Raw genomic sequence first — 23,788 nt, 5'->3', positions numbered from 1 at the left:
TTTGGTGGTATTAAGAATATTCATATTGTACAACCATCACCACTATTCACTATCCATCTCCAGAACTTTTTCATCGTCCCAAACTGAAGCTCTTTTAAGTTGTCTTTTAAACATTAAGATTCAGAACAAAAATGGATCCTGAGAGCCAAAGCAATTTGATCTAAAGTAAACTGAAAATAGTGGTAGAGGAACCTCACAAAAGGATTTTTTCCCATTGTACCTTCTTTCTCCATTCACAATTACTTTTTTCGTTCAAGACAAAAGATTCTGTGGTCACAGGCAGCACCACAGTTTTGCATAGATGGTGCTCCCGAAGTTCACTTCAGTGCTCTCGTTTGCACCTCAGAACATTTTCCCAGAATGATGTTTTCAAAACACTGTTCTCAAACTGTTTCACATACCGTGGGAATCAGACAACAATACACAGTTAAGTATTTGTTTTAATGTTTATTAGTTTAAAAAAATAGTACTTTAAACATCTCCTTTCACAGATATTGTGGTCTAGGACAAGACTGTTTTTTTTAAAAAGAGTCTTAACACTATTAAGTAAATAATAGTACAGGTGGTATACGGAGGTGGCGAATTGGGGTACAAATAAATACTGTTTGGGAAACAGGTTCTGAATGGTCTTTGAGTAGGCCGCAGCTCATTCCATTGCAGCCTCTGGCAGCGGGATGAAGCCAGGTAGGCAGTGACATGGAGATTTCTCTACTGATTCTGCCAGTGGGCTGGCGAGGAACACGAGGGCCTGGAGAAACTGAGAAAGCCATGCCTCTTTCTAGACTGCATTCCCAGGGACATGCTCCAGACCTAGGTAGCCCCATTGCTGTGGTTATGTTCTTCTGCTGGTCATGTTTTTATTGCTTGCAACATCAGACAGGAGAGAGGATAAAAAAAGTCTGCATTCTAAAAGTCCGTTCTTTCTTTCTTTAAATCCTAAATAGAAAGAGAAGGGTTTACTTTGGTGACCATGGTAGGTCTTGGTTGGTGGGTCTTTCTGAGGAATGCTGTGGCTCTGTAGGTCGGGCTGTGGGCGTGTTATCACTTAAGCAAGCATTAGGATTCTGGATGCGTGAAGGAGCTCAGACTAGGGATAGCAGCACCTGCAAGGGGCTTAGGAAGGGAGAGGAGCTGATATGCAGGTCCTCCTTCCCTTCTGTTTTTCTTTACTTTAGTTTTTACTGGAACTGCCACTGCCAGCATTGTTCGGGCAGGTCCCAAGGAACATGGGTTTCCAAAGAGGGAGGGGAGTGGGAATCCCAAGAAGATAGGGCTGCAAGAGAAGGTGAATTCCATGACTGCCTGGCTTGGGCAGCTGTTCCCAGCTGGCCATTTATATTTAAAAGACACGTGTAACTCTGGACTTGAGCATTCTTTGGTAATCTTTCTTCTCTTCCTTTTTCTTCTTCTCTCTCTCCTTTTCCTCTTGCTCTCTCTCTAATCTTTATTTTTTTTAAAAGCACAGCATATATGTAACTATTGCATTTAAATCATGTATAAACAAGTGAAATTCCCTCACCTTCTCCAATTCTGCATCCCTCTTCCCCCATAGCCTATGTGCTGTGTATACTTCTAGACTTTTTATGCTTATGTATACATGTGCACATATATACAGTGAAATATATACTTTTTTTTTGGTGAGAAAAATTAACCCTGAGCTAACATCCATTTCTAATCTTCCTCTTTTTACTGAGGAAGATTGGCCCTGAGCTAACATCTTTGCCCATTTTCCTCTATTTTATGTGTGTGACGCCTGCCACAGCGTTGCTTGGTAAGCGGTGCGTAGGTCCGCGCCTGGGATCCGAACTTGTGAACCCTGGGCCGCCTAAGCGGAGTGCGCGAACTTAACCACTACACCACCAGGCCGATGCCTGAAATATATACATTTTAAAATAAAAATAATATATATTTCTGTATCACAGACATGTTGGTGTATACAGAAACACCTCATTCTTTCAAGTGATTGCAAGGTGTTTTGTTGTGAGGAAATACCAAATTTATTCATCCAAACCACACTGAAGGATGTTTAGATATTTTTGGAAATTCTGTTGTATAATCAGGGCTGCTGTGAACATTTTTGAACATATATCTTGACTCGTTAATATTTCTGTAAGCAAGAATCTTAGAAATGGAATTTCTGGGACATAAAGTATGTTATATATGTTAATAAATAATGTCGCATTGCCTTACATAAAAGTTAGGACAGTCTTAACTAATTTTTATCAAATTGTTTCTGCCAGTATCGAATCTTAGCATATATTATTTGTACTTATCTCCTACTCCACACTTTTGGTATGTTTTATTCTGTATATCCTACCTTAGCATGTTCTCGATGCTACCCTACCTAGATGATGAATTACTCGTTGTCAGGGATACATAATGCTTTAATAGTAGGTGCTCAATACAATAATGAGTTTCAGAAACAAAAATCCTCCCTAATCATCTGGAAATAATAAAGTAACTCCAAGTTCAGTGCTTTATTCTGCCATTCTTGTGGATGCTGGTTTGATGTTCTTTAATGATGGATAATAGCTATCAGGTGGGAACTGAGGTATTAATTGATATTTAAGAGTAAGTGCTCATATTTGCTAGACATTAGTAATGATTAATTCCGCTTATTCATTCATTCATTCATTCAATAAGTGTTTGTTAAGAGCCTATTCTGTGCTAGATGCTGCAGTAGTCCACTGAAAGTTTTAGGTCCGAGTATATTTTCATGCAAGTGTGTAGTACTTCTGAGTGAAAGTTGCCAGTTAGTACAGGAATACTTCTTTGAGTGGATCTTGTGCCTGATGGGATTGGCTCTGATAGATTGTATGGGGGGAAGGAGAGAACGCCAGCTAAGCGTCTTTGCTGGAGCAAATGGTAGGATGGACTTGCAATTTGCTAAACTGAAGAAGGCATGCAGGAGGAGTAGGTTTAGAGGAGAAGAGCAGGAATTTGGTTTTTGGACATTTTAACCTAGTTAGAGAGGAACCGTGGTGTGTGCATCACTCAGAATGCCCCAGACAGTGTAGGTGCTTAATAAATGTTTGGAGTTATTTTGATTCAGTGATTTGGCTTTTATAAATATGTATAATTTTCAGTCCTTAGCTCTTAGTGCTGGTTCTGTTTATACCAAAAAGAAAAGCTCGTTAGGATTATAAATAGAGGATAAATTTGAGCTATGTCTTCAGTGAAATTCATGTGCCCATGGCTTTACCAGAGTGCTTTGATAATCTGTTCCCTGAATGCTGATCATCAAGTTCCTTCAGTGAACAGGATCTCTCTATAATATAGACTTAGCTCTATATAAGCAGAACTTATTTTAGATTATGAGGGTCTTTTATTGTGTGTGTAGCTTGATTCCTCTAGCATAGGTGTGGAACATGATCAAGATATGGAATAGACACCCATGGGACTGCCACTGTTATTTTATGATAAGAATGTAGTTTTCAGAAATAATTTGGATAACCATTTTTGACATTTTTAGGTGCTAAATTTTACCCCTCTTATTGAGAGATTCATTTCCCCCAGATGAAGTACATAATTGCTGTTCTTAGTCTTTTTTCCAGTTTTGATCTTCGTGACTGGTGTTTTGTTCTTGTACAAATTAAATTCCCTATTTTCCCTTGCTCCTGTTTCTCTTTTATACTGAAATAATCTGTGACATTTGAAAGTTAAATTGTTTGATGTCACAGTCTACATCTTTAGATCACTTGACAAGATTTTGAAGTGCTTTTAATGAGCTATGCCACCTCCCCAGGTTATGATAACAGGATGTTCTTATTGCTGGCGAAACTGACATTTCCTCAAATGGTTGAGGTGTTAATGCATACAGAATTTTGAAAAAATGAGCATTACCTGATCTGGGCATATAAAGCAACTCAGGACAGGGACACCTGAGTTCTGTTTTAGTGGCCAGGACCTATTAGGTAATGAACAGTTAGGGACATGTCATCTTGGTACTGTGTTGTTCAGGTGTGCCTGTATTCTTTTATTCTAACCAGTGTCTCAACTGCTGCTACTGATTAATGAACGACTCATCTATAAAGGATCTAGAAGTTATCATACCTTCAAAAGCTGTTGGGAAACATCTGTAAGGTCCCATATTTAGGCTGTATTTCCCACTGTGATATAAAAATCTGGTAAAACATACCCACTGAGAAGGATTTTGGTAACTTTGAAAAGCATCAGGGCTTAATTTTAAGTGGAAGATGGCTGTGTATACAATTTGTAAAAAAAAAAAAAAAAATCTTCAAGTATTTTTATTTTAATTCATCATTGTGTAAATATGAAATTGTAAATTTTGTTAGAATACTTTTGGTTTTTATATTATAGCATTGACTCTGGATTGTCTCTTTGCTTATAGCAAAGAATAAAAATTGAGGAACCTCTCTGAACCTTCTCTTTAGGTATAAAAATTGGATGGCTGATTCCTTTTATATGTTTAAGAAAACAAGTTTTTACAGAGCCCAAGAGGGCTCAGTGTTGTTTCCTTCTCCTACTAAAGTAATTCTAAAAGGAAGAAATGATGTGGTTAAAGGAAGTATGTTTTACCATCGGAAAATTCTAGCTGTATTTCTTTTTAAGAGATTACTTGTTTTAAAAAACAAGAAAAAGTTTTCTTTTGATGAAATAGTTTATGGATTTTTTTTAATAGATGGTAGAAAGTGAGTTTTAAAGAGGATAATCTGGTCTCACATTGTGAAGAATCTGTAATTAAGACCTATGTTCTTATAATCAACTATATTTGACTTGCTTCTTTCTCTAGTATTTATTTTTTCATTCATGAAGAGATATTTATATTGAGTGCCTAATATGTGCCAGGCACTGTGCTAGCTCCTGAGGATACAATTATGAAAAACACAACAAAGGACCTTCCCTCATGGAGCTTCCATTTCTGGTAGGGCAGAAAAACACTCAACAAGTAAGATGATGTAGACAAGAGGACGATCAGAGAAGGCTTGGCTGAAGAGATGACATAGGAGTGGAGGCCTGAAAGTTGAGTGGAAGCCAGTAGTGAAGAGTAGGGTGAAAGTGGTCCAGGAAGCGGTAACAGCGTGTTTAAAGGCCCTGAAGCGATTAGAAACTAAAAGTAGACTAGGGTAATTGAAGTGTCACGTGCAGTGGTGTATGTCGTGTGCACTGGGCCATGCAAAGGTGAGGGGGTGGGGGACGTGTGTAAGCTATGTAACGAGTGTGGATTTTCCTCTAAGTGGAAGCATTGCAGGATTTCAAAGATGGGAATCACACCATTGAAGAGGTTCTCTTCGCTGCCTTGTGGAGAATGCAGCTGGGGTTTGGATGGGATGGTAAGCACGGGAACAGCATTGAGGAGCCTGTGGCAGTAATTCAAAAGAAATATAGTGTTGGCTGAACCATGGTGGTTGCGTGGAAGGGAAGTAAGTGGATTCATGGTATACTTCAGAGGTGGAATTAGCAGAACTTGGACCCTTGTTGACGCTGGTTCTTTTTAATTATGGTTCTTTTTCATCTTTGCCAACTCAATAGCTGAAGAATGTCATTTTACTGTTGTTTTAATTTTTCTTTTACTTTTTTAACTAGTGAGATTGAATTTTTTCCTCCACATTTGTTGGTTGTGTGTATGTGTGTGTAATTGAGCTATTTGTAATCTTTGTTTAAATTCTTTTTCTTAACTGATTTTTGAGAGCTCTTCGTATTTGCAATCTGTGACATTAAAAAAAAACTTTATCCTGTGATATCATTTGTCTTTTAATTTCATTTACGGAGTATTTTGACTGTAAAAAAACTAAGTGTTTATGGTTTTTTGTTTAAAGGTATGGTTTATACCCTTGGTGTCACATGCATGTTAGTGCTATAGACTTCATAAATGCATGTGAACTTGAGACAACACTTTATATATGACTCATTTTGAACTTATTTCCGTATAACACAATACAGTGATATATGTTCAAGGCTCTTTTTTTTTTTTTGTGAGGCAGATCAGCCCTGAGCTAACATCCATGCTAATCCTCCTCTTTTTGCTGAGGAAGACCGGCTCTGAGCTAACATCTATTGCCAATCCTCCTCCCTTTTTTCCCCAAAGCCCCAGTAGATAGTTGTATGTCATAGTTGCGTCTGTGTGTGGGACGCGGCCTCAGCATGGCCCAAGAAGCGGTGCGTTGGTGCGCGCCCGGGATCCGAATCCGGGCCGCCAGTAGCGGTGCGCGCGCACTTAACCACTAAGCCACGGGGCCGGCCCCTTCAAGGCTCTTTAAGGGTAAAGAACTTATTTCACCCAATGCGAAATAGCCTTAGCTGTGCTTGTTCAAATCTGTTACGTATTTTTTATAGTTTTATCATGCCTTTTGTTAACTAATTTTACAGCTTATGCAATTTTACATAATATCTTTACTGTCATCATTGATTTGTTGCATTAAGTTATAGTTATGGAAGCCAGAGAATAAAGCTTATTAAATTTTTATATAAAGCAAGAATAAATAGAGCAATTGTCTTAGGGTTAGTCTGTCTGGTAAACTGTGTGCTCTTTAATTGTAGGCTTTTGTACTTCTTTGAGGTCCTACATCCTCAACATGGTCTTGTTTAGGTGAGATTGCACAATCGCTCACATATGCAGTATGTTTGCCTGGAAAACTCTGGAAATAGCCATGTTGCTAATTGTAGAGTCACTAAATGCACATTAGACTCACATGGGTGTAGGAGACGGGGCATCAATTGATGGCTTAGAAAACAGAGGTTCTAGTTCTGGCAATTCTGTTACCTAGTTGTGTTGCTTAGGCTCAGGATCTCTATTGGAAGATGTCTCCAGAATCTTTGATAGCTTGGGAAAGGTGCTGGGATAAGTATGTAATTTCATAGACTTTCTGCTGCCCCCTGGTGGTCTTCTACCTTGGTCTAAAGTTAGAGCTGTAGTCCCTTTACAACCTGAGCCTGTGCTTCAGTGCTGACCAACCTGATGGGTAAGGATCATCCGTTCTAGGCAGCTGAGCTTTGGTGCTATTAATCATCGGTCAGTTGATAAAGAAGCTCAGTGAAGATGGGCCCCAGAAGTTTGGGAAATTATCAAATAGTTAGAAACAAGAAGTCACCATCAGTGGTGACTAAAAAGTTGATGAATTGACGGATATTTTTAAGAATGAGCATAATTACTGTCAGAAAAAAAATGCTTAATGCATCTTTTTTGAGTGTGGAGATAAAGGTGGAGGAGACCTATACTCACTTTCTTTGAAATCCTTGAATCTCTTTACCTCTGGGAGACCAGGAAAAGGGATCCAGAGACGGACACGGGAGGAGCTGTTGATGGGAGAACAGAACGTGGTAGGAACATGGACAGTGCCTTCACGGCAAGAACCACCCAAAGGATGCACATTTAAGTGTCATCAATTTAGAATTTACCACTTTGGATGGGCTACTCTCTGGTCTGAAAATAGTTTGAACTCATCTAGGAATCAAAGTTAAGTGTTAGAAATTTAATTTGGTAGATAGACTTGAGCTTGATTTCTCCTATCTGGGCCTATGAGTTGTTGCTAATTTTGAAACAGCGTTAGCCCTCAGGGTTATGTTCCTTAAATTAGCTTTCGTTTTACCTCAGTGAGTTGAATTCATTTTTATAAGTGTAGGTTTAGAAGAGATTTGGTAGACTTTTTCTCACTGAAATGGAAAAGCTTTGGTTGCCCAGTTACTGAGTATTTCTAATCTCAGCAGACTATAAAAACTTACTTCACTGTAGATAAGATTTTTTATTTTATATTAATCAAGAAATTGTGTTCCTTCCTTTCAGCCTGCTAACAACACTAGGCCAGTCCCCAGTTTAAAAACCAAAGGTATACTTTAAATTAATTGTGTTTTACTGTTATATGTGGTGATTAGGGCCCCAGTCAGTCTTCCCGAGTCCATAGATTATTCAAAGTAGACATGCTTCTGAGTAAAATCATCAGCACACATCTAACTAAGAATTTTTACCTACTTCTGGGTAGCAGAAGCGTTCTGGGAGAGAAGTAGTTTAAAAACTGAAATATTAAATCTTTTAGGACATTTTGGTAGTGTATGAAACAAGGGAAAAATATATTTGAAATCTGAACTGCCTTAGGAAATCTGAGGGAAATGGTTACTATATGTAAATTGTATCTAAATTTTATGGTACTATTATTCTCATCATTTACAGTAGTCCCCCCTTATCTGTGGTTTCGCTTTCCACTGTTTCAGTTACGCACAGTCAACCGCGGTTGAAAATATTAAATGAAAAATTCCAAAAGTATATAATTCATAATTTTTAAATTGTGTGCCGTTCTAAGTTGTGTGATGAAATCTCATACCGTCCCATTTCTTCCTGCTCAGGGTGTGAATCATTGTATCCACACTGTATAGCTACCTGCCTGTCAGTCACTTAGTAGCCATCTTAGTTATCAGATCGATTGTAGCCATCGATCGAAGTCCTTGTGTGGAAGTAACCCTTATTTTACTTAATAATGGCCTCAAAGCACAAGAGTAGCGATGCTTGGCAATTCGGATATGCCAAAGAGGAGCCTTAAAGTGCTTCCTTTAAGTGAAAAGGTGAAAATTCTTAACTTAAAAAAGGAAAAAAAAATTGTGTGCTGAGGTTGCTAAGATCTACAGTAAGAACAAATCTTCTATCCATAAAATTGTGAAGAAGAAAAAAGAAATTGATGCTAGTTTTGCTGTCGCACCTCAGACTGCGTAAGTTATGGCCACAGTGCGTGATAAGTGCTTGGTTAAGATGGAAAAGGCATTAAATGTGTGGATAGAAGACATGAACAGAAAACGTGTTTCAATTGATGGCAACGTGTTGGGCCAGAAAGCGCTGAGCTTGTACGAAGACTTCAGCAAGGGATCCCCTGAAGTGAGTGACACCAAGCCATTTACTGCAAGTGAGGGATGGGTACACAGATTCAGAAATAGGTTTGGACTGAAAGAGAGACCACATTCACTTAACTTTTATTATAGTATATTGTTATAATTGTTCTATTATTAGTTATTGTTGTTAATCTCTTACTGTGCCTGAGTTGTAAGCTTTATCATAGATATGTATGTATAGGAAAAAACCATAATATATATAGGGTTTGGTACTATCCGTGGTTTCAGGCATCCACTGGGAGTCTTGGAACTTAACCCCAGTGAATACCGGGGGACTACTATAAAAAATAACAAAGAGGCACCATTGCCTATTACAATAGTGTGACTGAAAATACAATAAAAATTCTACTTTTGGTTACTGTAGGGAGGGAAAAAATTTTTTTCCTGTACCCATCATAGGTTCTCTGGCTGGCAAAAGACAGATTAACAAGAGAACAACAAGTTTATTAATATGTATGGCACATACACATTATGGGAACACTTATTAATGAGTAACTCAAAGGGATGGTAAGAATTTGGGCTTATACACAATCTTAACAAAAGAACTATACATTTTTAGAGAAGTGACAGGACAAAGGACTAGGACTTGGAGCTTCTAGGGGCAGCAAATCTGAGAAGGCAAATGTATGGGGAAACTAATGATAGATAAGGGCTAGTTTTAGCAAGATTTGTTATGTAGATTCCTCTGGTGCCATCTTTGAGCTGATAAGGATCTAAAGTTGTCTCCAGTGATTAACTTCTGTCTTTTCTGGTAGAGAAGGGAGGGGAAATACTCTTAGAAATTTATGTCCTGCTTTTAAGCAAATGGGGGGAGGAGGAAAGCTTTTCTTGGATCTGCTTCTTCTCACTTCCCTTAAGCTCAAAATAATCCTTATGCCAAAGTGGTATGTTCTGCTGTCCTTCCACACCAAGAACACTGTCTTTGTGCTTTAAGTCTCCAGGGGTTTTTCTGGCCAGAGACAGAAATACAACTAAGGAAGGATGGAGATTGGAAGCTGTAATTGGGGTAAGATGGAGGAAAATACAGCCAGGATGATGAAAAGCAGGATGGGGCTAGAGCATTCTTCAAGATCTCTTTTTCTTTTAAAATAATTAATTGATATGGAATAATAATAACAGAAACATATTTTATATTTTCAGCCATTGTTCTTAGACACTTGATGAAGTCTTTCAGTCTGACCATTCATGTCCCCTTGAGTTCTGAGAAATTTTCTTTGATTGTAGCTTTCCTGTTTTTTTCCTGGGTTCTTTCTTGAGCTTCTGCTATTCACATATTGAACTTTCTAGATTACTTTTTGATGTTCTTAACTTTCCTCTCAATATTGTATCTTTCTGTTTTATTCTACTTTCTGAGAGATTTTTTCCAACTTTATTTCCTGGTGGTTCTATTGAAGTTTTCATATATAACATGGATTTCCAAGAGCTTTCTTTTTAAAATTCTCTGAATGTTTTTTTCCTATCATTTTATTCTTGTTCGATATCTCTGAGAGTGTTAATAATAGTTTTTCTTAACATTATCATTTCCCTAATTAGTCTGTTTCTTCCAAGTTCTTCTTTGTTAGTTTTTGTTTTGATCTCTGGCTGTCAGACTTATTAGAATTTCTTTAAACATCTGTTGATTTTCAGCCATCCATTCACATGTTAAAGGAAGCACTAAAAATGCAGTTTGGATGTGCTTTGCATAAGTAGAGCTTGTTTAATATGGATCTTAGGGCTAGATGATCAGTGTTCTTAGGTCTTTTCTCGTAAATGGCTGGGATTCCCAGAAAAAATTTATCTGGTTGGCTGCCTGGAAGTTTTCATCCTGGCTATCAGTATTCTGTGTGTCTAATGAGGTAAAGGGTGAGGGCAGATCCAACTTAGCATCTGTTTGCAACTTTTACTGAATCTCTTGTTTTTAGTACAGTGCCCCTGCTGTCAACTGTGTTGGTGTCCTCTGTTCTAGAGACTCTCCATTTCCCTTTTTCCAGAGAATAAACTTCCAGTCTTCTCTGGTGTGGGGGAGAGAGAGTTGTTCAGTTGTGCAAAGCGAGTCGAGGGGTAACTTCTTAAAGGAGCTTTCAACCAGTCCTTCTGTTTTTAGCTGCATTTTCACCCTTATTTTGCAAGGTACCTCTGCCACCAATTCCTCGTCCTTTTAAGGTTTCTGTTACGTAAATCAGATTGCTTCTCATCTTTCCTCTTTGCTGGCTCAGGGTTCTGTTTTCTTAAGTGGGCTAAGTCAGTTACCAATAGTCCATCTGCTTCCCAACTTCCTAAATTGTGTTGCTGTTGTCTCTTCTTCTGTTCTGTTTTTGCCGTTTTTTTTTTTTTTTTAAATCCTTGCACTATCATTTCAAGGGACTTTTAAGAGGCATTGGAAACTAATGCATATGTTTGGCTAGACATCTTTTTTGAAATCTGATTCGTATTTTGATTGACTGGATTCAGTGTTCTATTCCCTTTTCTCCCCGCAAAAAGAATATATGGTGGCTGGATTGCTTGAGTTTTTGAGGTTGGAAAGAAACCTATCAATTGCCTTGAAACTTATATACTTTATATTTTTGCTGATTTCTCTTCCTCAGAGAACCTGGGATTTTCCTGTATCTTCTTTAAACACACCTGTTTGGTTTTTTTTAAATCATCTCTTTTTCTTTCATTATGGTTTCAATTCTTTCTTTTACCTCTTTAGTATACTCATTTCATACCCTCTTTAACCTTGAAGTTTAAACTTTCAAGTTGATGGTTTGGTAAACTTCCTGTTTGTCACACCTGCCAAATCTCCCTCATTGTGGATTATTTCCTCATGTGATTTATAATTTTCAATTGTTTTATTTATCCTCAGCAGAGATTACTTTTTCCTTGGGAATCCTGTGACCTCTTGCTTGTTGAAGAGTCTCTAAGGGATCCTTTTGTATTTACTTCTCTTTGGTATTTGCATTAATTTATTGGCCTGGAAATCCTACCCCATGTAGGTAATATAAATTTGGAGTCTGCATTATTGTGTGCTAATTTCACAGGTCCAATTTTTTCTCATCTCAGAGGGATCCTTGCTTTATTCAGGGATCTTAGTTCTAGTTCCCTACCTGCGTCTGGCCTCAGCCCATGTCCCCTGCCCACGCCTGGATCTTAAAACCCCAGCCCCTGGCTGCTAGGATCCAAGGCTGGTGTCCTTCTGGGCTATATGTGTTAGCTTGTATCTTTTCTACTCTGGCTTGAGATTCCTCTTTTTTTTTTTTTTTCTTTTAATTGATGTCATAATAGTTTATAATATTGTGAACTTTTAGTTGTACATTATTGTTTGTCAGTCACCATATAAATGCCTCCCTTCACCTATTATGCCCACCGCCCATCCCCCTTCCCCCTGGTAACCACCAAACTGTTCTCTCTGTCCATGTGTTAGTTTACCTTCCACATATGAGTGAAATCATGCAGTGTTTGTCTTTGTCTGTCTGGCTTATTTCGCTTAACCTAATACCCTCCAAGTCCATCCATGTTATTGCAAATGGGAGGATTTTTTCTTTTATTATGGCTGAGTAGTATTCCATTGTGTATATATATATACCACATCTTCTTTATCCAGTCATCAGTTGGGGGACACTTAGGTTGCTTCCACTTCGATGTTGCAACGAACATAGGGCTGCATAAACCTCTTTAGATTGTTGATTTCAGGTTCTTTGGATAGATACCCAGTAGTGGGATAGCCAGATCTTCAGGTATTTCTATTTTCAATTTTTTGAGGGAAATTCCTCTTCTTTTAATACATGGGAATGTACCTTTCTTAATTTTGAAACGGATTGTAGTATTAAAATTTTAGCAGTTGAATTTATGTAGATTTTTATATGCTTGACATACAAAGGTAATATACATCACTGAGTCCATGTTGTGGAATCAGAAGCCCTCCCCTTTGCATTCTCATACATTCATATGTTCGAAAAACATCTATTAAGTGTATACTTCTTGAGAGATTACAACACAAATGAGGCTGGGCTTTCTGAAGGTGGTAATCCTAAAAGAACAAAAATATATGGTGAGAAGGATATTCTAGGCGGAAAGAACAACTTGGAAGGTATGCAATGAATGGCGTGTGAGGGGAACTACTACACAGTTGAGTATGGTTGTAACACAGGCCCAGTGCTTGTAGGGAAAGGCTGACAGTTAAAGGTAAAGGAAGAATTTGTATCGGGGGAGGACAGCCTTGATTCTAAGCTAAGGAGTCTGAACATTGTCCATAGAGCTGGGAGCCACCAGAAGTCTTAAGCATCAAGTGAGGAGATCAAATTATCTATTAGAAAGACTCATCTGATAGCAGTGTGGAGGTGGTTTGCAGTTGAATCAGACTGGAAGCAAAAACTAAAGCAGAAGCAAATGAGGATAAGAGAAGGGGAGCAGATTTGAGAGCGCTTTCAAGGTAGACCCTCCAGGAATTAGTGGCCAGTTAGATATAGTGGGTGAGGGAGTAAGTGAAGTCACAAAGTGACAATCCCGTGGGCAGATTCAGTTTGCATGTTTTTTATTTTTGCCATTTAAAAAATTAAATTTGAACTGCACTGGGTGTGGCTTGCTCTATCCTGTTTGCCACAGTCCTTACCATTCCCTATTCTCTGTGACCTCGCTGGACTTTACTTGCCTGGTCCCTGAAGGCATCTGAAGTTGAGAGCCTGATGGAATGACTTCCCTAGACAGCCTTTTTTGTTATGGCCACTTATCCTGGGGGTGTGAGGAAAATCAGAGGTGAGGCAGGACTACAGAGTGGTGGGGCAGGGTGACCTCATTCATCTCCTTCGATGCTGGCTCTGCCACCATCCCTAGCCTCCCGTTGCCACTCCCACCCCCATCCCCAATCTCTTGACTGACCACTATTAGATTTTCTGCAGGAAAGAGAGGAGAAAGAGGAAGGATCTGGACTTTTTCTCCCACAGATGCCTTGAAAAGCTCTTGATAAAATGCATGTACTAAATTCTATGTCAGATTTCTAATCCTTATTGCAGCCCTACAGGAAGGCAGGATTACTTTGACTTTACAGCTGAGTAAACTGAGGCAGTTTAAGTAAGCCAGGCTGCCCATATGCTCTGAAAAACTGCATTGAAGTTTCTTAAAAACAGGGGATAGTAAAGCATGGCCTCATCCTTTTCCTAAGTCATTTGACTTTTTTCATAGCCCTAATTTACTTTTGATAGATTCAGAGGAACACGCAATCTTTTCATTCCAGCTGAGCAAGCATAAAGTAGAAGGATTTTAACTCTCATTTTTAAAAAAGAGGAATGGGAAGAAAGGAAAGGAATGGAGTGGAGTGTAATGGAAATACAGAGCCTGTGTTGGCCTTTCCCAGGCTTCTGGGGCAGATGAGATCACCACTGTGCGCATCAGCTGGACGTGAAAGCCGGTGGATTTTGGAAATGTTGATTATGTCCTAACATTCTTGAGTGCTGCTAGAGTGAGTCTGTGTCCAAGGACTACAGATTAACTAGATGAATATTAAAGTGGCCCTGCTGGTTTCAGACTCAGAAAGGCAGTTAATCAGTTGAGTGGGAATAGACCATCTTCAGAGTTTCGGTAATTGGGTTCTAAGAATGAAACCCTGGGGAAAACTGTAGTGATTAGTTGTCATTAGAACTATGCAAAGTTTTCCTTACTGTAATGACAAGACAGAGTTTTCAAATGATCTTTTACATTTGGCAGTAGACTGGGTAGATGGATATTAAAGAAAATCTAGATGATAAAGCAGTTGTAATTCTGGTAGTTTGTTGTTTTCTCTCTGGAGTGATGAGAAATATCTGAGACTGGAATTTCCTCATGCACTTAGGTTCACATTTCAGCTTTATCTTTGTTGGTGGTTTGGCTCATCTCCCGGGACCATTATGTTTTGGGAATATAAAGGATTTGGGAACCTAGTTATACACAGAGGGCAAAGGTTCCAATTATTGAGAGAATTCTGCAAGTCCATTTCATGCTTTTACAGAAAGCTAATCCAGGAAGCATCTATTTTTAATTTTACAATGCCGCCTACATGTTTGGAAACATAGAATATGCTTGAAAGAACAACTCTTTCCTAAACACAAGTAATACGTGTTTATCAGAGGAATTAGAAAATACTGAAAAAAAGCAGAAAATTATTTCATAATTTTATCATCTAAAGGTAACAGAAGTTGTTATACACCTTCTAGATCTTTTTCCTATGGATATTTGTAATACATGTGTGTTTACAAAAATAGTATCTTTCTCTTTCATAACCTGTTTGACAAACTATAAATATATATCACTATAAATATAGAAATATAGTCCAGACTTTAGTGGAGGCTTAGTATTCTGTTGTATAATGATATATTTAATCAATTCTCACTGTAGAACTTTTAGGTTATTTCTAATTTTTTGCCGTAATAAATGATTGATTGAATTTTCTGGTTACAAAATATCTACATTCCATCACAGAATGACTCAAATGGAGGCTCAGACTATGGGAAATGGAATTAGTTAGTCTTGCTGGTGGTAGGACTCTCCATGAAATAGATGAAACAGTTTTGTATTTCATAGTGTCAGAGAACAACTAGAATCATGATTTATAGTATACAGTTATACAATTGACATGGCTGGTTTCTTGTTATTATGTCATATCTACTAATTTTGTCAGCCAAAAATCATCTCTTTCCCTCTGGAATATTGAGGGCTACTACACTGGAATGGGTCATATGGGAGGGGGACATAAAAAGGGAGGCTATCAATTGGGAAAGTTATAGGGCAACTGCTGAGAAAGAATACGTTTCAGATATAGCGAAATCTTAGTATCAAATGTTGTTAAATAACGAAGGCATGGCGGAGACCAAAAGATGTCATCACGTGAGGCTCATGTAACAGCCTAAAGTCTAGCAGCCTACGCGGACCACAGGCACATATGTACACTGCAGCAAGCCCTTCTTTCTCTTATCTAAGCGAACTAGGTCAGCATATACTTAGTTCAAGGAGCCGTTTCATAGGGGATGATTTTATTTACTAATCAGAATTAGTCTGTGGAATTGTGAGTGCTGCATGTAATAACAGTTTGAATTAAAGGACAATTTAAAGGTTAACGCATCAAAGATAATCTTTGAAAATTTTTCCAACTGTATATTGAAATAAATATGTAAGTCCTTCAACTTCAAAGTATGTGGTGGTTATTCTAGCCATTTTTCTTCTTCAAATCTTTATGAATTCTGCCTACTTAACTCTTTAAGTGTTAAATAACAACAACAAAAAAAATCTACAGCTGATTAGATTGGTTTGGAGAAAAGCATTCAGGAGCTATCCAAATTGAAGAATTCAACACCTGCCTTGTGAGTATTTCAGTGGGCTGCATTGCCCTAAAAGGACCATTAGGTTATTTCTAACTTTTATGGAAAGTTCTAGTAGATGTAAAGACCTTTGTCTGGACTTGAATCATTTGAAAAAAAGCAGTTCATCTGTTTCATAAGAAAATAATATCAATTCTTGGTTTGTATTGCTCTTTAACAAAGCATACCCACAGGTAGTTTCATGTTATAAAGTCTGAGTTAAATGTTATATGTTCATGAAATTTTAATCTTGTGCTAAGTTGATTATATAAGCTAGTAGAGTAAAATCATGTATATACCCATGTTACTTTTGCTGTTGTTTTTAGAGATTCAGTGCATGAAGCAGGAAAAGGTTTAGTTCACTGTATGTTTATAAGACTAATTCTGCACGCACTACTTCCTACTTTCATTTGTCATTATTAGCATTTAGCCAGCTATGTTTGTACAATCTTGGGTCCATCATGCCTTAAAAGAATCATAAAAATTCCATTCTTAATTTCATGACACTCATTTAAAAAGTCCATTGAATCTTCAAAGAAGAAGAAGTTCAGTGTAATAATTTCTTGCATTTTATGTATTGCTTTATGTTTTCCCAAGCACTGTCAGGTAGATGTAAATTCCCTTAAGCAATGGAACAAGCAGATGGAATAAATTATTCCATTATAGGAAGCCAAGGCTCTGGGGTTGGAGTACAGGTTAGTGACAGAGCAAGCACTAGAACTGAGATGTTCTGAGCAGGTGCTCCATGAATAGTTGTATTGTGTGTTTCATGGTATTCTAATTCTTGAAAACTTGTGTCAGTGTGTAATGCAGGTGGTAGCTTTTTGTTAACAATGTCTTATTTCTAGACAATGCCAGATAACAAGATAATAGATTCTTTTTGAGTAAGGGTAAACAAATATTCATAAATGATTTATTTAGTGATTTTGCTTGGTTAATGTTTTTTCATTACTAGGATAATTGCTTTAACTTATTTTTCTGTTTTTAAAGATCTGGCTTTGATAACTATAAATAGTTTACAATGTGTTGTGGCATTTTATCTGATGGCTTTTATAATATTAAATACTAAAATATCTATTTTAAGAATTGGAGCCAAATTGTATTTAACAGAATCATTTTTTGCTTAGTTGAGGCCCAGCGGAAAACCCTGCTGAGTTTAAAATCTATAATGAATATGCTGTTGTTCCTGCTCTTTATCCTATAGGACTATAATTTCTTTAAGAGACTTTTTAGACTATCTTTCATACTTGCTCAAATCAGTGAGGCCATTGAATGTTTGCAGTGGGAGAACCCTGTAAAGCATCTTGGGTCTCCATCTAGCCCCAGGACCAGTTGTTGCCATGGATAAGATTTTAGACAAGTCAGTGTCTCACTGGATTTTAGTTTACTCATGTCTAAAAATTACAGATGAACGAGAGTTCCAGCACCTCTTCTGTCTCTCAAATTCTGTGGTATTTTAGTATAAAGAGTTCATGTACAGTTTTTACTCTTCTATTATTTCTTCCCAGTTGTCAAAAATAAGTCTAATGATTTGAGCTATACTTTAGTTCTTAACATTCTCCCAGGAATGGATTCAGGGTGGCTTTCCTGGATGATGGTTGTAGTTGTTGTTTTCTGAGCCCAGCCTAATGTACAGTCTTCTGGGTCCAGATGTGAAAACACTTTGCCTTTCTGTTTTCAGAAACGCTGCAATATGTTCTAAATTGAGTGTGAGAGTCCAGGGGGTCGTCACTTTCTTGCCTCTCCTCCTGCAGCTGGGCTCTGGAGTCTCTGAGTAAGTCCTCACCTTACAGCAGTGGCCTTTGAAGTACTGACTAGCTGTGCAACAGTTACTCCCATAGAAATGAGCTTTTCCCCTTTTGCACAATTTCAGCTATCAGCTGCAGGAAAACAGCATGTATGCTTTATTTTCAAGTTTCAAAGCTTGCTTGAAAATAAAGGATTGTTGTCTCATGAAATTTGGAAGTGGCAGAAGTGGCTGCTTCAGTAAATATTTATGAAATGTCACATGGGCCCAATTGGGTATCAGAAAGGCAGCAGGACATTACAAAAAGAACAAGACATATTTCTTGCAGGAATTAATAGCTTTCATTCCTTTTACACAATTGGATCCTCACAGCAGTAGCAGCCCATGTGAGGGTAGGTAAGGTAGTTGTTAATTATAATTTCTAGAGGAAACGGAGGCTTGGAGAGGTTAAAGGACTTGGTCAAGAAGGAAAGTAGCTGAGTTTCAATCTCGACTGCAGGCTCTGTGACTCACATAGCTGGTGCTCTTTCTACCACACCAGGCACACAAGATCATTAAATTATATTGTGTGTCACAGATGTTAGTGGTGTAGGAATTCAGGAATGGGGAAAGGATTGTGAAGTAGTCAGGAAAGGCTTTGCAGAGAAGGACCTTAACGACTAAGGGAAGAACCTGGACTTGTTGAAGAGGAGTAGGTGGAGAATTCCAGGTTGGGGGAAAGCACAGGGACTGTCTGAAGGAGTGAACAATTTTGTTGTCCTAGCTGATTAATAGAAATCATTGATTTATCTTGCTGTCTCGTAAGAGACCCGTTGGCTATCAGAAACTGCTTGATGTACTTGCCTTTGCAGGATTAGCATTCCTTCATTTGGATGGAGGCTCACAATACCAGAATGAGTGTGTGTGTGTGTGTGTGTGTGTGTGTGATGGCCCTGTATTGTCTCCTACCATTTGATTATTTTCTATTTTAAAGATTATTATATCTTAGGAGATTGTCTGACTGTCCCCCCATCAGAGAGCAGTGAAATAACGCATGGGCCTTGGTCTAGTCTTGTGGTTCTGAGGGGATTTCCATCCTGGCAGCCTTCCTGTGTTGGACCTGGGGGAAAAATGAAGAACCTATGTGAAGAGCTCATGTTCATTTCCTTGGGCCTGAGCATTCCACTGAGATGTTTTTTTTGAGAATTCTCGTAGCCACTTCAAGATGTTGAGGATTCCCTTGATTGTTATCCTAATTCTACTGAAGAGTGTTTGGGGAGAGGCCTGGAGAGTGATGCCAGGAGATCCCCTTGCCTGCAGAGTCTTCTTCCAGGGCTCCATTTGGCGTTTGTGTCTTCTTGTCACTCTGGGCGGTACTAGTGACCCACTGAAGCACCTCTGCAGTGGTTTTTAAGCGGTCGGACATTCACTTTGGTGTCATATTTCTCTCCGGAGAATGCACTCCTTATTCTCCTTGACCATCCAAATTGTTTTAAAGCAGTTTTCAATATCAATGGCATTTTTAGTAGGTTTATTTGCCATTAAACCACCTATATGTTGCTAGGTCTAAGGGACATTTCCTGAGATATTAAACTGATACTGATTGAGTACCTTTTGAGCCCTGGGAATGTGAGATATGTGGATGCTTAAGATTGTAGACCTTCCACAGTCGCTCATAGACTCCTGGGGGAGTCTAGACTGACACTTAACCACAAAGGAGTGTAATAGGGAGGGTGCGCAGCACTGTAGATGCTCAGAAGAGAGAATGCCCAACTCTTTTGCAAGGTCTGGAATACTTTTTAAGCTTTATTGCAATTTGATTGAATGTTATTTGGATTGGAAATTGGGAGCAGACAGATTGTCCTTCTTCATTCCAGAGTCAGATTTGAGAAATCAGTAGAGATGAGTTTGGACTTTGAAATCAGAAGACGTGAGTTCAGGTCTTGTTTGTCCCAATGTGTTCCATAGGGAGTTAGTAGGAGTTAGTGGGGAGGAAAAAGGGCAAGGAGGAGGACAGCCTTGATGAAGTCAATTTGAGAAATCCTGGTAAACAGTTTCTTTACTGGAGGATTTCCTGGAGCTTTTAACATGCTAATGTGTACTGCTGTGCCTAGGAGAGATTATAGCATGCAGTTCCTAGGCTTATTTGGATATACATCTTTTTTAAGCTTGGAGCATTTTATCAGATTATTATTCCACAAAGTATACTGAGGGAAACACTGCCACCAGTAATTTCCAGCTCTTAAACCTACAGATCTGTGCAAGTGTTTTTGCAGTTAACACAACATTCATTTGAGAAAAAAAAAGTTAGCCCACTGTTGGACAGAGTGTTTTCTACATGAGATGTAGTGGATAGTAGCGACTGGATATGATGGGAAATTTGAGAAAGGAAAAAAAGGATGTAGGTGCCAACAGACCCCGTTTAGTGCTAGGTTATGTATCATCAACATTCACATTTGTTTTTTTAAATACTGAAAACAACCCTGTGAAGGAGATATTTGATTATACCCATTTTACAGGTGAATAAGCTGTCGCTCACCTAATGGGTTATGCATGAGAGGTGCTGAGAGTCAGACTATGATCTGTCTTCTGCCAAAGACTATGTTTCATTAACCATGATGCTTTGTTATAGAGCTAGTTCTTTTATTTTGAACTTTTCTTGTTTTTTAATCTTAAATGATTTTTATAGAAGTAATATATGCTTATTAAAGAAAAGTAGGTGAGAGAAAAGTAGAAAATGCCCCCAGGCCCATCATCTCATGTAAGTTCATTAATATGTGATGTACTTCTTTCCAATTGTTTTATGCAATGTTATGTTCCTTAACCATAGTTGTGGTTAAATATATAGAGATATGTTATTTATACATATGTTTGTACGTATATAAATTTACAAAATTTTGAATCTCTCCTGCAGATGTGTATTTTGGTTATTGCCACATAGCTGGTTAAGTATTTTAATAGATAAATACACTGAACTAGGACTCAGAAACTTAACTTGTAACTCTTCCATGCAAGCTACCACTTGACCATGGGCAAGTTCCTTCACCTTTCTGGAACTCAGTTTCCTCATTTATAAATGAGGGAGTTGGATCAGATCATTGGTTTTGAAACTGTGGGATTGATTTCCACGAAACTGCTAAGGGGCTGGGAGTAGAAAGGTCAGCAAAGCAGGGAGGACCCTGGCCCTTCACTCCACCTGTGTTTCAACCCAAGCAGCTGCATTTGTAACTCTTTTGTAGATTTGGGGTCCAAGCACATTTGGAAAAAAGGATTCATTGATTTTTTTGTGAATGAGTATAAAATTCTTGGACCAGATGATCTTGAAGCTCAACATTTCTATGATATCTGTTAAGTTGCTATGTGTTATGTACATCTTAAAACATTTCTTCACCAGATAGAATGGTAGCTTAAGCAAACTTGCCCTATTCTTTCAGATTATCTCAGGAAGCATGTAAGTGCAGAGTGAATCACTGATCTGTACTGAACAGTGCCCAGAGCACTGTTGAATTATTTCTTGGAAAATACATCATTGGAGAGGCTGTAAAACATTTCCCCTTTGACTTTGTCCTCGCTCAGGTCCAATTTAATGCTCTTTCAGGGAAAACTAACCAGAGAATTAGTGATCCCTTAAACTGTTAATATATGTTTAAAAACTATGCGCTTTACCAATAACTAGTTTTCCATTTTCCTTATGCGTGTTAAGTTTTTACATTTTGGGGAGATTGAAGTCCCAGTTATCTTGACTTTTTTTCTTTCCTCCACAGAAGGAAAAATCTTGTTCAAAAATGAGGTGAATGGACGCTCAGGCACTCAAGAATCCTGGACAGCTACATGAGGTGTTTAAAAACTGTCCTGACCACCTTGGCACACAAGTCTCTGTCATGAGGCCCGACAGGATGAACACGTTGCGATGGGACAGTGTCCTGCTCTGTAGGAACGGTGACTGCTGACCTGCCAGAAACAAGCTGGGGACTGCATGTTGGCTGCCAGTACAATGAAGGAAGTGGTTTATTGGTCACCCAAGAAGGTGGCAGACTGGCTGCTGGAGAATGCTATGCCAGAATACTGTGAGCCTCTGGAACATTTCGCAGGCCGGGACTTGATCAACCTAACCCAAGAGGATTTCACAAAACCCCCCTTGTGCCGAGTCTCGTCCGACAATGGTCAGCGGCTGTTGGACATGATAGAGACCCTGAAAATGGAGCACCACATGGAAGCACACAAGAACGGCCACGCCAACGGGCACCTCAGCATTGGCACAGACGTCCTCTTCCCCGACGGCAGCTTCAGCATCAAGGTCAAACCCAACGGGATGCCAAACGGGTTTAGGAAGGAGATGATCAAGATCCCCATGCCAGAACCAGAGCGCTCCCAGTACCCCATGGAGTGGGGCAAGACTTTTCTGGCCTTTCTTTATGCACTTTCTTGTTTTGTTCTCACCACAGTGATGATCTCGGTCGTCCATGAACGAGTACCTCCTAAGGAGGTGCAGCCTCCACTACCGGACACGTTTTTTGACCATTTTAACCGGGTGCAGTGGGCCTTTTCTATTTGTGAAATTAACGGCATGATCCTTGTAGGACTCTGGTTAATTCAGTGGCTGCTCTTAAAATACAAGTAAGTAAAGCAAAAGCTCTCAGGTTCAATGATTAGGGGGTTTGCACTGCAGATGTCTAATATTCATTATTTGGAAATGAAATTTATCAAGCAATAGAATCAAAGTATAGTATTTCCTTTTTTTTTTTAAACCACATACCCAACTAAAGGTCTGGCGGCTTTAAGAAAATGCCATGTTTATTGCCTGTTTTTTACAAGATTCATACAGAGTGATGAATAGGATTGTTAGAGATGATGTTCTTCTATTGGTACGTCATAGGAAAGAAAACCCTCAGACACCTTCAGAGAGTCCAGACTATTGAACCACAGATAGACTACCCAGTCTTGGTGTTATTAACCCATGAAATAAATTGCTGACAGTGGCTTGAACACTGTGAGTGGCTGTATAGCTTTTCCCACACAGCGTCAGACACCTGGAATCTTAGCAATATGTATTTAAAGAGGTTTCACATATAGAATTCAGAACAGCTCTTCCAGAGTGGCTTGGGCTGTTGGTAAAATGATACCCTCAGGGAATGATTTTGTTTAAGTAGGTGGAATACAGATGAACTTGCATGGCTTTCCACCTTCTAGAATATGTGGCACCTAATGCGATAGGTGGCTATTCCATTCAAGTATCTTGGTATTTTAAATAGGCACCTCCTTTTAATTCCAAGTGGATCCAAAGTGGCTTTCATGTCCCAAGCTCTAAACTCAACACAGACCCCCTCAGACAGCCTGTTTGCTTGGGTTGCCTGTAGCAAACTAAACACCTACGTTGCCCTCCTCATTGGGTCTGATTTTCCCATTAGCGGAACATCTTTATGGCTTCCGTGCACGGAAGTTGGAAATGGGTTTGTTAAGGATCTGAGTTTCTCTCCGGTGAACTCTGTTTCACAACCCACAGCATGGTTGAACATTAAGGAAATCGTCTTAAATCCAGAAAACAAAATGCAGACAGAGTTGATGCTGAACTTGATGTGACAGAATTGATGAGTTTTTTCCCGGTGTGTCCATAAGGACTGTGTTTTTTCACGTGTTGAATTACATATCTGCAGATGGAAAAAAAGCAGTTCCTGCCTCTTTGTCAGGAAAGGACTATTTTAACTTGTGTAAAGGAAGTTGTTTAAGTGGCCATTGTTTATTTGGGGGCTGGTTTGGCAGTCCTAGAGTTTAAGGTAAATCTGAAGTAGAAATGATGGTCTAGGCTTCATTTGATTTGGTGGAAGGCCTTTTTTTGTTTGCTTTAGTTTTAAGAGGCTAAATAGATACAAATAGGCTTTAGACATATGAGATGCTCACAATTTACTCATTCAACTGCCAAAGTTCAGTTCTGCTTTTG

At 38.7% G+C, this 23,788-nt stretch overlaps 1 protein-coding gene across 10 annotated transcripts in view; it reads left to right on the top strand.

Moving 5' to 3' along the window:
* SGMS1 (sphingomyelin synthase 1) overlaps nucleotides 1-23,788 on the top strand; it is a 273,809-nt gene that overhangs the window by 214,560 nt on the left and 35,461 nt on the right. For 9 of the 10 annotated variants that reach the window (XM_087432208.1, XM_087432203.1, XM_087432204.1 and 6 more), the window contains one exon: nucleotides 21,615-22,467. In XM_087432208.1, coding sequence (XP_087288334.1) covers nucleotides 21,827-22,467 — 641 coding nt within the window. In that variant the 5' untranslated portion in view covers nucleotides 21,615-21,826. Of the gene's footprint in view, nucleotides 1-17,805; nucleotides 17,899-21,614; nucleotides 22,468-23,788 lie in introns of all 10 variants that reach the window. The other variant, XM_087432206.1, reaches the window with a different exon arrangement.

The sequence above is a fragment of the Ceratotherium simum genome, chromosome 6 (genome assembly GCF_057802395.1).
Source record: "Ceratotherium simum simum isolate JZ-2026a chromosome 6, ASM5780239v1, whole genome shotgun sequence".
Lineage (NCBI taxonomy): Eukaryota > Metazoa > Chordata > Mammalia > Perissodactyla > Rhinocerotidae > Ceratotherium > Ceratotherium simum.
This window is presented reverse-complemented; position numbering and strand designations above follow the sequence as displayed.